This window comes from Canis lupus, chromosome 17 (genome assembly GCF_011100685.1).
Source record: "Canis lupus familiaris isolate Mischka breed German Shepherd chromosome 17, alternate assembly UU_Cfam_GSD_1.0, whole genome shotgun sequence".
Classification (NCBI taxonomy): Eukaryota; Metazoa; Chordata; class Mammalia; order Carnivora; family Canidae; genus Canis; species Canis lupus.
Genome location: NC_049238.1, coordinates 49,493,865 through 49,509,758, shown reverse-complemented (window position 1 = coordinate 49,509,758; position 15,894 = coordinate 49,493,865). Strand labels below are relative to the sequence as shown.

Sequence of the window (15,894 nt, the reverse complement as noted above, 5' to 3'; positions counted from 1 at the left end):
CACCTAGGGATACCCCTGTTTTATTTTTTAAGCAGCTTGTATAGATAGAAGACTTTAAAGTCTATGTACATGTACATAGCAGGTATTAAATGCTATGAGTTCCGGTGTATAGAAAAGTAAAATAGCTTGGTGATTGAGAGCATGCAAACACTGCACTAGACTAAAAGGTCTAATCCTGGCCCTACCACTTCCTGCTGAGTCCTTGGGTAAGTTGCTCTGCTTTTCTGTGACTCAGTTTTCTTATCTGCAAAATGGAGATGATAGAAACACACATACATTGTAGGAGAGTTATGATGATAAGTCAAAACAATGTCTGTGCTTGTAAGGAAGGACCATGACCATATACAAGGCACCTATCTCATATATCCATGTACTGATCGAAATTTTATAACATTAGTGTTTTTAATAGCAAAGGCAAAGATTATATAGACCTACATACATGCTTGTACATATGTATACAGATGTGTAGAAGGCTAAGTGGCTTAAAGTTTCCATATTTAGGAAGCATATTTTGTCTGATCAGGGGGGGCCAAATGAATCCTGTCATTAATGTAGCAGAGAGAACATGATTTTGAACTGAAAAACTGTAATGGCATCCCTGAGTAAATGTAAGATGGATGCAGGACTGTGATCTCCTGTAATGACTCTTAATTGTCCTCTACCATCTGGAAACATTTATATACAAAATAGCCCATCAGAAAAGCATTTGATCAAAGACCCAGTCTGCAAATTCAAGCCTGATTGAAAGGGTACCTCTGAGTCCATAAGAATGAAGCATTTAAGACAGGGTGTGTGTTGGACATGCATGCCTCCCCGTGTTAGAATGCGTATACGTTGCAGTGCCAAGGTTGGGGCAACCGGTGTTTTGGTCAATGATTTTTTTTTTTTTTTGTAAGAAATCTTGACATTCATTGGCAGATTGAGGGCTGAAGGACAATCCAATGTACAAGTTGATCTGGGACAGGTTTTTTTGTGTGTGTTTGTTTCTTGGTAACAATTTTACAAAATTTCTAGACACCTCTTTAAATAACTTTTAGAGAAGAGTATGTTTTGTTTTTGTTTTTAAAGACTTTATTTATTTATTCATGAGAGACACAGAGAGAGAGGCAGAGACACAGGCAGAGGGAGAAGCACACTCCTCACAGGAAACCTGATGTAGGACTCGATCTCGAAACTCTGGATCACACCCTGCGCCGAAGGCAGACGCTCAACCACTGAGCTACCCAGGCATCCCAAAGAGTATGTTTTGAAACAAGGATTAGGAGATAGTGATAAAGTTGAGATTTGTCCTTTTTTTCCCTCATTGCTTTAAAAATAACAGCCAACTGTGGATTCTTCAGAAACTGATCCAAGGGAGGAATTCCTTTCAAGACCAGGAATACTTGTGTTTTTCCTCAGCAGCTGGTTTATTTTTATCTTAAGGACCTTGTAAATTATGTAACAGATTGCATTTCCATCTTTGTTAGCTGCTGGTAAGCTTAGAGCCAGATTTGCATACCCCTATTAGGAGCAATGTAATTTCTCATCATTGGCCCATGGGAGCACCCATCCAGGTTCACTCCTAAAGTCCTTCTGACATGACCCAAAGGAGTCTTCATTAGTTTCGTTTATTTCTCATACGATGAAAGTTTCTAGGCCCATCTCTCAGGAATACACATAAGACCCTACTGTTTGCATTTTGTGTGCCAACATTATGTTCACCTTTTCCCCCTTCACTCTGATTTCATCACCTGTTATTTTTATCTTATAGACATCTTTTTAAAAAGGTTTCTTGTGGAACAAGGAGAGGAATAAACAGTCAGTGAACATCACTAGGCTGGGCGTCTAGCTTGTGAATGGTCCAGGCTGTCTCTTTCCCTAGACTTCTCCCCCACCGACCCTTTCTCTGTAGGACCACAGTACCGCCAGAAGTTGGCCAAAGGCAGGAAAGGGAAGCAAACTGAAATCAAGGAGACGTTGGTGATTTTAGCCTCTCTGGTAAAGATTTCAAAAAAAGAGGGGGAGGTCAAAAGCAAATTCTAAAATATTCTCCCAACTTATTTATGGGTTCCATTCGTGGGAACCCAAGTCCCCATTGACATAGGTAATTTTAGTCAGATGTTCTTTTTTAAAAAAAAAAAAAAATTTATTTATTCATGAGAGACACAGAGTGAGAGGGAGGCAGAGACACAGGCAGAGGAAGAAGCAGGCTCCATGCAGGAAGCCCCACGCGGGACTCGATCCCGAGTCTCCAGGATCATGCCCTGGGCTGAAGGCAGCGCTAAACCACTGAGCCACCTGGGCTGCCCTAGTCAGTTGTTCAAACCCATATCTGAGAATGGTGTGCTGCAGAGCCCCGTGTCATCTAACTGGGAATGGGATTCTCTGCAGCCTAGGAATTCATTAAATCCTCGTTCTAAAAACAGAACAAGCACTGTGCTGGCAAATCCTCTGAGTTTAGGGGAACTAGTCTCATTGTTCTGTGATAAATGTAACCCCAAAGAAGTCCAACTTTAGATTGGCAGTTTTCAAACTTTAGCATGCTCCAGAGTCTCCCAGAGGACTCATAAAAGCACAGATTCCTGGCCTCACCCCAGAGTTCCTGACCCAACAGGTCTGGGATGGGACCTGGGAATCTGCCTTCTTCCCAGGTTCCCAGGTGCACCACCCTTTGAGAACCACTTGCTGAGATGATCAGATTATCCTTCAGAATAAGATTTCAGCCTATCCTTTAAGACTTAGCTTAGTATCTAGAAGTTCATCTGTATACTGGGACGAACACTGTCTAGACATTCTAGAATATCATCTTAATGATAGGCCAGTGGGAAGACATTTAAGAAAAAAAAAGTCAAATTCAGAGTTGATTGGTTGTCTTTAAACACAGAGAGAGTTCTCGGTAGTTGTGTGTTGTTGTTGTCGTTTTTAAAGGTCTAGCTCATCAGATAGAGCTTGGCCCTTTTATTTGCTCTTGAATATGAAGTTCAGCTCAGGAAGTGTTTCTCACATGGGTGGGATGGTGGGGAAGGTACTGGTCAGAAAGCTCCTGTCAGTGTCCTCAGCTCACCCTCCTGTGGGGAACACGATATCCTGTCCATTTCGGTGAGAGCAGTGTGGACACCTCAAGCTGTTCTTCCCACAGTGACCCCAGGACACACCAAGTACCCACGCTTTGTACTTGGGGGCCACTTCCTGATAAATGTTTGTGAAATTGAAAGTTTTCCAGGAACCAAACAAAAGCAGCACTCTTTGGTCTTTTCCTCTTGAGCCAAGCCATACTGTATACGCTCCCCAGAGTCCTGTCCCCAAACACATTCTATAAAGGGACTAATAACATAGCCATAGAATTTTCATGTACTAATCATCAGAAACACTTCTTACCTCTTCAGTGAGTGTTGTCTGTTTTACTCAAGATCTCCATGAACTCCAAGAAACTGTACTTTTAACAGCATTTTAAAAAATAATTTGTTTTCTTTCCAATTACAAAAATAAAACTTGTATATAAAAGTGTTTTTTAAAATTATTTTTTAAAAAGATTTTGTTTATCTATGGGAGACAGAGAGAGAGACAGAGGCAGAGGGAGAAGCAAGCTCCCTCTGGGGAGCCTGATGCGGGACTTGATCCCAGGGCCCCAGGGATCACGACCTGAGCTGAAGGCAGATGCTCAACCACTGAGCCACAGAGGCATCCCTAAAAGTCTTTTTTTTTTTTTTTAAAGCTAAGAAAGAAAAAAGCTCTCTAGCAGTTATCCAGAAGAAACTAAAAAAAAAAAAAAATTTTCATGCATACCCTTCAGTTTTTTCTAAGCACTTATACATATTTGTATATGAGTTTTTTAATAAAATAATTTTTTATTGGTGTTCAATTTACCAACATACAGAATAACACCCAGTGCTCATCCCGTCAAGTGTCCCCCTCAGTGCCCGTCACCCACCCTCCCTCACGCCCCGCCCTCCTCCCCTTCCACCACCCTTAGTTCGTTTCCCAGAGTTAGGAGTCTTTATGTTCTGTCTCCCTTTCTGATATTTCCCACACATTTCTTCTCCCTTCCCTTATATTCCCTTTCACTATTATTTATATTCCCCAAATGAATGAGAACATACACTGTTTGTCCTTCTCCGACTGACTTACTTCACTCAGCATAATACCCTCCAGTTCCATCCACGTCGAAGCAAATGGTGGGTATTTGTCGTTTCTAATGGCTGAGGAATATTCCATTGTATACATAGACCACAGCTTCTTTATCCATTCATCTTTCGATGGACACCGAGGCTCCTTCCACAGTTTGGCTATTGTGGACATTGCTGCTATGAACATCGGGGTGCAGGTGTCCCGGCGTTTCATTGCATCTGAATCTTTGGGGTAAATCCCCAGCAGTGCAATTGCTGGGTCGTAGGGCGGGTCTATTTTTAACTCTTTGAGGAACCTCCACACAGTTTTCCAGAGTGGCTGCACCAGTTCACATTCCCACCAACAGTGTAAGAGGGTTCCCTTTTCTCTGCATCCTCTCCAACATTTGTTGTTTCCTGCCTTGTTAATTTTCCCTGTATATGAATTTTAAACCAAATGGGACCAATCATAAGGTACCCACTGTTTGCAGCTGCTTCCCCCCACTGCTTAATTGCTTCCATATTAGTACATATGATAATGTTGAATCCTTTTTGATGGCTACATGGTTTTCCGTTATATAGCAATTTATTTATTATATTTTATTTAGCCAGTCCTATACTGGATATTTAAGTTTCTAATTTTTCAGTTGATGCAACAATGAATATCTTATTCCTAAGTCTTGGTGTATTTTTTATAGTTACTTCAGAGATAGAAATTCCCAAAAGTAAAATGGATGAGATAAAGAATATGGGTCTCCCCTGCTGTCCAAAAGTAGAGCATCCCCTTGAAAACTTTCCTAAACCAAAAATGACAGTAAAGCAAGGAAGCAGTTACCATTAACTTACTTGGAAAAATGTTTAAGCATTCCTGGACTCCCAAAATAATCTCTTTTAGGCTTCTCTGATACCTTAAGACACATCTTGCTAACAAATGAACAGAATAAATCAAAGCAAAGCACAGATGCTCACAGATCAAGTTCAGAACTCTGGCCACTGGATGCTAAGATGCTGAGTGGATGTTCTGGGGAAGGAGCTTAGTGGGGCCACTGTTGCCGTGCTGCTCGGGACACACGCTGCCTCCATAGCAGCTCATTGTGAAATAAACACCGAGCACTATATTTATGTTTTGCCTTTTTTCATAAAAGCAGAAATTCTCTTCAGATTTCTTTCAGTTACCAAAAAACAGTTGCTGATGTAGGTGTTTTGTAAAAGCAGAATGGGTGTAACGTGAACTTCTGAAACATGAGGGATACCTGTATGTGTACCTGTATGTGTGCTTACGTAGAGAATATAAGCTGTACTAGGGTGTGATAACATTTTTCTCTATTAAATAGTATATTAAAAATAATAGGCCATGACTAAATTGGAGTCATTACAGAAATACAAGGATAGTTTGATTCAGTCTGTTAAAATAGCACACTGAATTAATTGGTCGAAGGAAAAAAAAAACCAGTCATCTGTGTCCTTTTGATGCTAAAAGTACTTGGATAAAAGTAACAATTCTTGATTAAAAGCCTTTAGAACAGGAGACCCTTAGTAGATACCTTCAAAGTGAGGCAGTCTCTGTCTCTTTCTGGAAGTCTGCTAGCTTCATGCTCAGTAATGAATAGTTGGCAATATTTTACAGTTGAGGTAGGAAATAATCAAAGGTGCCTTCTAGCATTTTGGGAGCCCTGGCTGGTGCAGAGAGACAGGAGACTGAACGGGGTATAAAGAATGGACAGGGTGAGGTGACAAATGACCCTGTTTGCAGATGATATGACTTTGTGCCCAAAACTAAAAAGCTATTAAAAATAAGATGGTTCAGTCAGATGGATAGTTACATTGTTAAGAATTAATACTTAATGAGCTCTTTCCTCATGCCGGGAACTTCAGAGTATTTTAAATGGTGCACCCTCCGGGGACTATCTCATTTGTTCTCTTTCCAAGCCTAAGAAGTAGGAGCCCACTTTATCTTCATTTTACAGGTTAAGAAACCGAGATGTAGAGAGGTTCAGTCATGTGGCTACAGTCTGTGACCAGAAAGTGGCTGGGCAGGCACGCAGGTCACCACTGTCTGCAGCACTGTAGCCATGTAGACTTGGGTAGGGCAGTTCAGCTCTGGGGACGTAGCTTCATCACCCTAAGGTTAGATGGCCTCAGAATCCCTGAGCATGTGTGTGGACACCAGGGCTGGAGTGTGTACAGGATGTGTGGGCTGTCCGGGGCAGTGACAGAGCCAGTCGGTGCTTGGTAGGGTCACTTCCCCCAGCCTCAGCTCTCTATCCTCATCATACTTCAATGGCAGCTGGGGATTGTGGAAAGAAAAGGCTTTTCCCATTTATTTTTTTCTGTTGATTGACTCTATCAATAACTAACTCTCAAGGTGGCTCAACTAACAAGGCTGGGTACAAAGGTCTGTGTTTAGCCTTCAGTTTGAGTACCCTTCCTGGAGGCTCAGAGGTCATAATCAGGGATGTTGTGCTTGCCAGCCCCCTCTGCCCTGGGATAGAGCTGGGCAACATAGACCAGAGGCCCTGGGAACCTGTAAGTAGCCAGTGTGTCTCCGGAGGCTCTAAGCACAGAACAAACATTTCAACTCTCCTTCTCTGTTTGAGCCCATGGCAATCTAACCCATGCTGATGCACACTGAGGCTTGCCTTCTTGCCATAAGCTGCTCTCCTTTGGGGCTTCGCTGTATTAATGGTGGTTTCTGTCTCCCTCTCCAGGTATGGAGAGAAGGGGAAAGCCATCCGGATCGAGAAGGTCATCTACACTGGGAAGGAAGGGAAGAGCTCTCGCGGCTGCCCCATCGCCAAGTGGGTGAGTGTCAAGACCCTGTGGCCAGGGCTGTGCTTCACCTCCCTCCCTACAGGCCTGGCCAGGGGTGTGCAGAGGAAACAAACATGCTTACTGTCCAGGGGAACATCAAAGCTGGCATCTGTGCTTGGTTAAGGTCATCCCCACCCTTCAACCCCTGGCCTGAGCTATTTGTCCTCGTTTTGTTTAAGTGCCAGCCCCTGGCATCCTGGGCTGGCCTCAGAAATGCTCTAGTCCTTATGCTCAGTTCATACTCTCCCTGTGGTTGAGGGGAGGCGTAACGATGTCATCTCACTCAGGGCCGGGCCCCACCGTGGACTATGTGACTCCCCTGCCCCTCCATGTGCTGCCCAGCATTCTTATCTCCTGTCCCAAAGAACTAGGTCTCCAGGCAGAATTGGGGATGGTCAGGCATCTGCTTTACTTCTCAGCCACTGTTTCCTGTGAGGCAGCCGAAATGGGCTGAGACTCCCATTTCACCATCCCACTGATAGTTTTCCAACCTTGCCCTTCCAGTCCTCAAGGAGATCTTTTAGCATCACTGCAGAATCCGTGCTTGTGACAGCAGCAAGACGATCAGGTAGCCATGAGCCCAACACTGTGCTGGGTGCCTTGTAGGGGGATGTGCACGGAAAACGGAAGGCTGTATCCCTGTGCTCAAGCAGCTTGTGATGTAGAGACCCATGAGATAAACTCACAGAGACTTGAATAATCAAGGTCCAACTTTGAGAGGCAGACTTAGACTCAGTGCTGTAAAGTTCAGGATCCAGGGGCTCTGATGGTGGGAAGAATGGGAGGCTTGGTTTCTCAGAGGAGGGGGATGTGCATGGGGCCATGAATATGGCACTGTGAATGCAGAGCCATATTGAGTGGGCTGATGGGGGAGTAGAAACGTTTCTGGCAAGGAGAGTCATGTGAGCAAAGGCAGAAGGCCGCAGGAACATACAGCTCACTTGGAGTGGAGGAATGGGTAAGATGACCTTTGTCAGCCTGTATCCATCTGTGCACATGCCTGTTTTTATCTGGTATATATGCCATGCCTTTGCACCTTTGTTTTTAATGAACATAAAAGGTGTCTGAACCTGAACTACCACATATCTATTTTTAGAAATTTTTGGTCAGTGTTGCAGAATTATATACAATAAAAGAATCTGGCAGGCACCTGGGGACCTCAATTGGTTAAGCGTCTGCCTTCAGCTCAGGTCATGATCCCAGGGTCCTGAGATTGAGCTCCGTATCAGGCTCCCTGCTCAGTGGGGAGTCTGCTTCTCCCTCTCCCCCTCCCCCCACTCATGCTCTCTCTTGCTCATTCACTCTCTCTCAAATAAGATATTCAAGAAACAACAACAACAAAAAAGTGACCTGGAACTACATAGAGCATTCACAAGTATTAAGAAGCATACTGTCCCCACTCTCCTGAAAGATGGGCATTGCAGTGGGGGGTGGACTGTATCTGTCTGTAGGCTGATCAGGGTGTGGTGCTATCCCCCAGAGAACCCATTTGTGATGTGGCACCTGCCCCTTATTCTTGTTAATTCATGTAGTCCTTGAGGAAATCCAAAGTCTTGGGTGGGAAACTGAAGATCCTCACACAGGTAGAGCCTAGGGACTTCTCCATCTTCAAAACAGTGGCTCAGGGGAAAAAAACAGCTGGCTATATGGGTGGTATTGAAGAAGAGAGTATGCATTTCCAGCCCCAGATACCCCTGGTGAACAGCACATGTGGGTGTCTGCTGGACCTGAGGTCAGAGGTGGCCAGGTGAAGGGTGAGCTCAGTTCCTGGAGAAGTGAGAGAGGCCGTGAGAGGGGAGCAGAATGAGGGGAGGAGGACCTTGGTCTGCACATGTTGATCCTCCAGGGTCTGTGGACAGATGCCCAGAGCAGAGCACACATGACACCTGATGTTTTGTCCAAAGGAGGAAACAGCTCATGGCTATCCCTTAACCCTGGTGGGTGATGCTGGCTTTGAAAGAAAAGTCCAGATAGAAGGGAATGCACTGTGACAGTGTTCCCAAAGATGGGATCTGGTAACGGAAGATAAAAGGAAAGAGGAAAGAAAAAAATTTTTTTAAAGATTTTATTTATTGGGTGGTGGAAAGGGGGGTGGGCGGGGGGTGGGGGTGACTGGGTGACGGGCACTGAGGGGATACTTGATGGGATGAGCACTGGGTGTTATGCTATATGTTGGCAAATTGAACTCCAATTAATATATATATATATATATATATATATATATATTTTTTTTTTTTTTTATTCATGAGAGAGAGAGGCAGAGACACAGGCAGAGGGAAGCAGGCTCCATGCAGGGAGCCTGACACGGGACTTGATCCTGGGTCTCCAGGATCCCCCCCTTGGCTGAAGGCAGGTGCTAAACCACTGAGCCACCCAGGCTGCCCAAGAAATTGTTTTTATAGTAAAAAGCAAATGGTGGTAGGTCACAGATTATTACAGTGGTAAGAAAGCAGTGGGGCCGAGTTGTGTGTTTTTCTTTTCTAGCCATCTCCCCTAGTGCAATGGACTTCTCTTGCTGTTTGCCTCCAGAGCCACCAAATATCCTATCTGCTTTGGTGGTAGAGCTCATCTACAGAGTTCTACCTCCTTGGAAGTTGGAGAACTTTTCCTTTTCCCTGTGCCCCTCCATTGGGAAGTGACCCATAAATGCAAAAAAGGGCAGATTATTCTTGGAGGCATCATGGCATCAAGAGCCCAGGCAGTGGTAGTCTGTAGCTCTGGGCAAGTGGCAGCATGTAAGCTGCCTGTGGTGGATGACACTTCCTTGGGTTCTCCCTTCCCTCTACCTCCTCTGGTCTCCTTTCTAGAGCCTGAGTTCTCATTTCCAACCGGGCTCACATCTGTCTTTACTGCCACAACCCCCAACCAGTACATTCATCTACAAGTGGCATGCCTGACAAATTCAGGACTTGACTGGCCAGCATCTTGGCAACAAAGTTGAGGCTCACCATGGGTGCCCAATAAATGTGTGTTGAGAGAAGGATCTAAGAAAGCAGTGGGATGACCCAGCCAACCCCCTGTAATCTCCCATCTTAAGGCGGCCTCAACAAAGTGTGGACATTGTCAAGTGTGGGAGTAAGGGAGTGACCCAGGTCACATTGCTAAAGCTCAGTATACACAGAGATGTGCCAGAAGCAAACACCAGAGACAGTGAAAGTGGGATTTTTGGTACAAGAGCCATGGAGATGCTGCTTGGGCCAGTCTGTAAAGGTAACTGGGGGCAGAAGGCAGGTATGTGAAAGCCCACTGAGGTCATGGTGGACCAGACCTTCTGGGGAACCCCAGGGGTCAAAGCTGAGTACCAAGAATAGGAGCCTGCATGGAAGACAGATTGGGACTTCTGTTGGGTACAGTGGTCAGGGAATTCCTGCCTGGAATCTGAGTGAGCTGTCTGTGGTTCTGTGGTAGCTTCTGAACTGCCAGTGTAACCATACCATGCTCAGGTGTTGGTGTCTTCCTGTCCTTCTGTTGGCCTTTTACTTTTGCACTTTGTGCATTCAATCCTGCTGGTTTCCTTTGAAGGGCATGTCGGGAGCTCTGCTTTAGTTTTCTTAGAGTTTTTTTTTACTGTAGCCATAGGCCTGTGAGGGCATGGCCACAGAGAGCTGAGCAAAGATTGACAGTAGTGCCTCAGAAACCCTGGTGACGGGGACTGCTGTGTGATCAGTACCTGGGATGTACGCAGATGCTCACGGTATGCCGGAGCTCAGTCTGTGGAGACCAGGCAGTCACACAGGGAGCCCTGTCACAACCTGACTTAATGACATGTTCATAGGTTACTTTTCAAAAAAAAAAAAAAAAAAAAAATTTTTTTTTTTTTAAATAACAATGTCACCGATGCCTCCCTGGATTGGGCTCAAAACAGGAATTCGTGGGGAAGGGACGTGTTTTGTTTAGCACACAGGCGTCCCTTAAAATTTTGAAGGAAGTTTTGACATCTACAACGTGGATAAACCTTACGGCTGTTACACTAAATGAAACAAGCCAGTCACAAAAGAACAAATACCATGTGATTCCATGTATAGGAGGTACTGCGAGTAGTCAGACCCTTCAGAGAGTCAAAAAGTAGCATGGTCATTGCCATGGACTAGGGGGCAGGAGACAGGGGAGGGAGTATTACGTAAGTACAGACTTTGGGAAGATAGGACGGTGTAGAGGTGGACAAAGTTCTGGTGGTGGCTGTGCAGCAACGGGGAATGTACTTCTACCGCTTAACAATGGCCACAATGGTAGATGTTATGCCATGTATATTTTACCATGATTTAAAAAATTAAATTAAATGCTCACATCCTTAAAAGGAGAAATTTCATGTAAAAGACTGGATTTCTATTTTCTTCCTGTTAAAATTGGGCCAGATCGCTGTACTAGTCCCTCTAGGCAGTGGTTGATGGAGAGAAGGCCTGGCTTATTCCTTTTGAAGAGGAAAGTGCTTTTTTACTGGGCCATGGTCCACACAGCTCCCCAGTCATCCATCTGGCCCATTCTCCCATTTATACTGCCTGGCTGGCTGCCTCTCTGGTCACCTCCCTGCACTGATGTATGTATAACCAAGTGTGTCTCCAGCCCAGGCATTTCCTGACCCTGAGACCCAGCTGTTGGGGCCCTATTAGAAGTAGCCACTCAGATATTCCCGAGTCCTTCAGCCCTCGCATGTTCCCAATTAACATGGGAACAACCCACACCTCACCCACTGTCTTCTTCCACAAAAGTGGGAGTCCATTTAAGACTTTCTTCTGTCCCCCAGGCCCTAGAGTCAGATGGTCCCAAAGTCAGCTTTGTCCTCAATGTGTCTGAAGGCATTCCTTCTCCTGTTTCATTCCCCACTTCCCTAGTCCAGCACTTCATACACTTTGGCTTGTGTTATGTTTGAGTGGTCTCCCTCTCTTTCTCTCTCTCCCACCCCAACCACCTGCTCCCATTCTAGAGCAGGAAGCTGCTTGTGAAAGCCCCCTGTGAAACCTGCCCTCCTCCCCAGTCCTGGTCCCCTCAGGGCCCTTCCCAGTCTGCCCTCCTCCTGCCCCTCTTCACAGGCCCTCATCAGGTCACAGAATTAGTTGGGGTTCTTGAAGGAGATCAGCCATCTTGTGCCCCAGTTCCTGGGCCCTTTGCCATGCCATATCTTTGGAGCCAAGACAGAGTTCTGGGAGTGAGAGAGAACAAGGGGAGAACCCAGCTGAGGAACACTGCAGTGCAGAGCCGAAGGCCCTTGCTTTTTGTGTTGATAGCCTTATGGAGATGTAATTCACATACCATACAATTCATTCAATCAAAGTATACAGTTCACTGGTTTGGGGTATATTAGTAATTTTTTAAAATTGTGTTAAATTATACATAACCTAAAACTGGCCATTTTAACCATTTTTAAGTGTACAGTTCAGTGATACTAACTACATTCACATTCTTATGCAATCATAAGAATGCTCTATATCTTCAAAACTTATTCATCATCCCCTCCAGAAACTCTCTACCTGTTAAATAATAATTCCCCATTCTCTCCACCCCAAGCCCCTGACCACCACCATTCTACTCTCTGTCTCTGTGAATCTGACTGTTCTAGGTACTCTGTGTAAGTGGAATCATACACAGTATTTGTTTTTAATGTCTGGCTTCTTCCTTCCTTTTTAAAAAGATTTTTATATATTTATTTAAGAGAGAGCTTGTGCACAAGCAGGTGAGGAAGGGCAGAGGGAGCCGGAGAAGCAGACTCCCCGCTAAGCAAGAAGCTTGATGCAGGGCTCTGTCCCAGGACCCTAGGATCGTGACCTGAGCTGAAGGCAGATGCTTAGCCCACTGAGCCACCCAGGTGCCCTGGCTTATTTCACTTGTCACATGAGTCAGATTTTCCTTCCTTTTTAAGGTTGATGACTGTTTCATTGATGGAGAGGCCACATTTTGTTTATCCATGTATCTTGGGTTGTTTCTGCTTTTGGGCTGCTGTGAATAGTGCTGCTCTGAACCAGCACCTGTCCTGGTCCCTGCTCTCGGTCACCTTGGGTATATTCCTAGGGGTGGCACTGCCTGGTCATATGGTAATTACATGTTTAGGCATTTCAAGAAAATGCCAAAAACTGTTTTCCACAGCACCAAAGCCCTTTCTTTTTTAACTAAAATCATATAGATATGCAGCATTTTCTCTGCAGATATTTTAGGACCATATAAAAAAAAATCTCTGAATATATTTTTGCTTATAGTTTTATTTGTATATTTTTAGTTTTCAGCCTATACAACTCATCGATAACTTAGATTTTGTAATTATTTTTTATTTTGCTCTTTAAAAAATAACGTTTTCATTTATTATTCCCTAATTATTATAACGGTCTCTTAGTCTGTATGGTTGCTGTCGCCAGGTTGTGATACCCTGTTGACACTGCCCTAAAGACCTGTACCCCCTGGTCTGATTGGCAGAGGTGAGGCGGGGTGTGGCATCCCCAGCAGAGGAGCGTGAGGGCCAGGCTCCTATAGTTAACAGTGCCAACCCCACCCCACATCCCTGCAGGTGATCCGCAGGCACACGCTAGAGGAGAAGCTGCTGTGCCTGGTACGGCACCGGGCGGGCCACCACTGCCAGAATGCTGTGATTGTCATCCTCATCCTGGCCTGGGAGGGCATCCCCCGCAGCCTCGGAGACACCCTCTACCAAGAGCTCACCGACACCCTCCGGAAGTATGGGAACCCCACCAGCCGGAGATGTGGCCTCAATGATGAGTATGTGGGGTGGGGAGGGGTGGGGGCGTCTCCAGCATTGACGAGTGGGACAGCTGGGTCAGGTGTCCATCGGCAGGGTCTTGGGCAGCCCATGCAGGGGACTCTTCCCCTCCCCCCACCTACCCCAGGGCCCTGTCTATCCTGCAGTCAGGACTGTGCTGAAAGGAGCTCTCCCATGATCCTGACCCCTGGGTTCTTCTGGTCCTGGCAGGAGAGGGTCTCTTGCTTTGGCTCAGCTTTGCTGTCGAACCTCATATGAACTCTGAGGCTCTAATGGTAGAACCACCGTGAAAAAGTGTATGAGTGTTCTGCAAGTAGAAGGCATCAGTGGTATTCATAAAACCTGCCCTTCTAGGGTCTTTTCCCATTTTTACAATTAAGGTATTTTTACTTAAAGTAAAAATTCATCCTTTTAGGTATACAGTTTCAAGAGGGTTTTTAAGTTTTTATTTAAATTCCAGTTAATTAATACACAGTGTAATAGTTTCATGTTCACAAGTTTGAAGAGTTTGGACAAATGTTTACACTCATATAGCCACCACCACCAAGATCTATAACAGTTTCATCATTCCCCCCAATTCCCCTGTGCCCCTTTAGAAGCAAGTCTCCTCCTGCCTTTGGCAACCAGCAGTCTTGCTTCTTGTCCCCTAGGTTTGCCTTTGCAAGAGTGGTCCATAAATGGAACGAGACTGAGGATAGCCTTTGGGGTCTGACTTCATTCCCTGAGTGTAGTTTCTGAGCTTCATTGGTGGTTGTGGGTAGCTCATTCCTTTTTACTGCTGAGTAGTATGCCCCTGCTGGATGCATCACCATTTGTGTACCCATTCCCCAGTTGAGGGGCATCTGGATTGTTCCCAGATTGTATTAGTTGTTGAATTATGATGTCAGTGTTTATTTGTTTAAAGGCCTGTCAGCACCTGGGCCTGAGGGAAGCAGGTGTGTTCAAGCCCTGTAGTTTACATTACTTCCCTCTCGTGTCATCTATGTTGGAAGCTGTCATGATATTAGAGTCAAGGCAAAGGATAAACTTTATTGGGGTTTTGACTAGATTCTTCCCACTGACCTCAAACAACCTATGAGCTTCTCCCAACAACAGATTTTTAGACCTCCAGGCTCAGGGGTGGGAGCAGAACAGGCTGCTTAGAGCACACTCTGTACCCAAGGACATTTGGGCAAAGGGGCTGAAGGCAGGGAAGGATGTGGTCCCAGTCACTGGGAGGCCACGGAAACCAGGCCTCAGCGGGACCTCCCCTGAGGGAGAGAGGAAGATTTTCAAACAAAAAAGTGTGTATGTGTGCCTAACATGTGACGTACATTGCAGCCGGACCTGCGCTTGCCAAGGCAAAGACCCCAGCACCTGCGGCGCCTCCTTTTCCTTTGGTTGCTCCTGGAGCATGTACTTCAACGGCTGCAAATACGCTCGTAGCAAGACGCCTCGCAAGTTCCGCCTTGCAGGGGACAACCCCAAGGAGGTGAGCAGAGCCCCACAGAGCAATGCAGCCCTCCCACTTGCCCCCTTCCACCTGGGGGTGGTGGTGTGGGGTATTAGCACGCCTTGACTCAGATGTGTGGGGAATGCCACATTATTTTTTTTAACTGACCTGTTCTTGCTGTGAAGTGTAAGGTATCTGGGGTGTGGTGTGGAGGGGTGTGATGAGTAAAAAATTAAACTTAACCAAAAAAAAAAAAAAAAAAAAAAAAAAAAAAAAAAAAAACTTAACCAACACTGGCTACCTCACACTCTTCCAGCTTTAAAACAGTCTCTTTATGGTAAACGTTCAAATTCCTCATCCGAATGTGACCCTCTTCACAGATCGTTTCTTCTCTTCATTCTTCCTAAGATGTCTTTTGGGGGTGGGGGGTGGGTGGGAGGTTTAGCAGGAAAAGGAGCCTCCAGGCCATGGGCCATTTTCTGGAGCCAGTGTTGGACTTCCCAAAGTGCCCCCTCATCCTACCTGGCTGCCAGGGAACCTTTCTGTGCAGTTGGCCACCTGTCTAGATCCTTGGTCTCTCCTTACTGGAAGCCTGGCCTGGGTCTTAGACACCAGACTGGTGTCTGCACAGGATGGCTTCTCCGTGACCGCCTTATCAGGTCAAGCTGCCTTTTGCTCTGCCCCTTTTCCTCTGTTGCTCTGCTTGTGAAGGCCACCCAGAGAGGTGGTTTTCCCTCTGAGTTCCAAATGCTGAGAGGGTACAGGCCTGTCTGGGCCTCTTGTCATTTCCCCTTCAGCCTCCGCCCCTTCCCTCCTCCCTGATCTCCTGTGAAGTAGGGTAGTGGGTCCTTTTGAGGGGG

General features: G+C 45.7%; 1 protein-coding gene across 3 annotated transcripts in view; it reads left to right on the top strand.

Moving 5' to 3' along the window:
- The window catches only part of TET3 (tet methylcytosine dioxygenase 3), a 106,811-nt gene that overhangs the window by 74,200 nt on the left and 16,717 nt on the right, over positions 1-15,894 (top strand). For all 3 annotated transcript variants that reach the window (XM_038561732.1, XM_038561734.1, XM_038561733.1), the window contains exons 5-7: positions 6,794-6,887; positions 13,393-13,601; positions 14,923-15,073. In XM_038561732.1, coding sequence (XP_038417660.1) covers positions 6,794-6,887; positions 13,393-13,601; positions 14,923-15,073 — 454 coding nt within the window. The remainder of the gene's footprint in view (positions 1-6,793; positions 6,888-13,392; positions 13,602-14,922; positions 15,074-15,894) is intronic.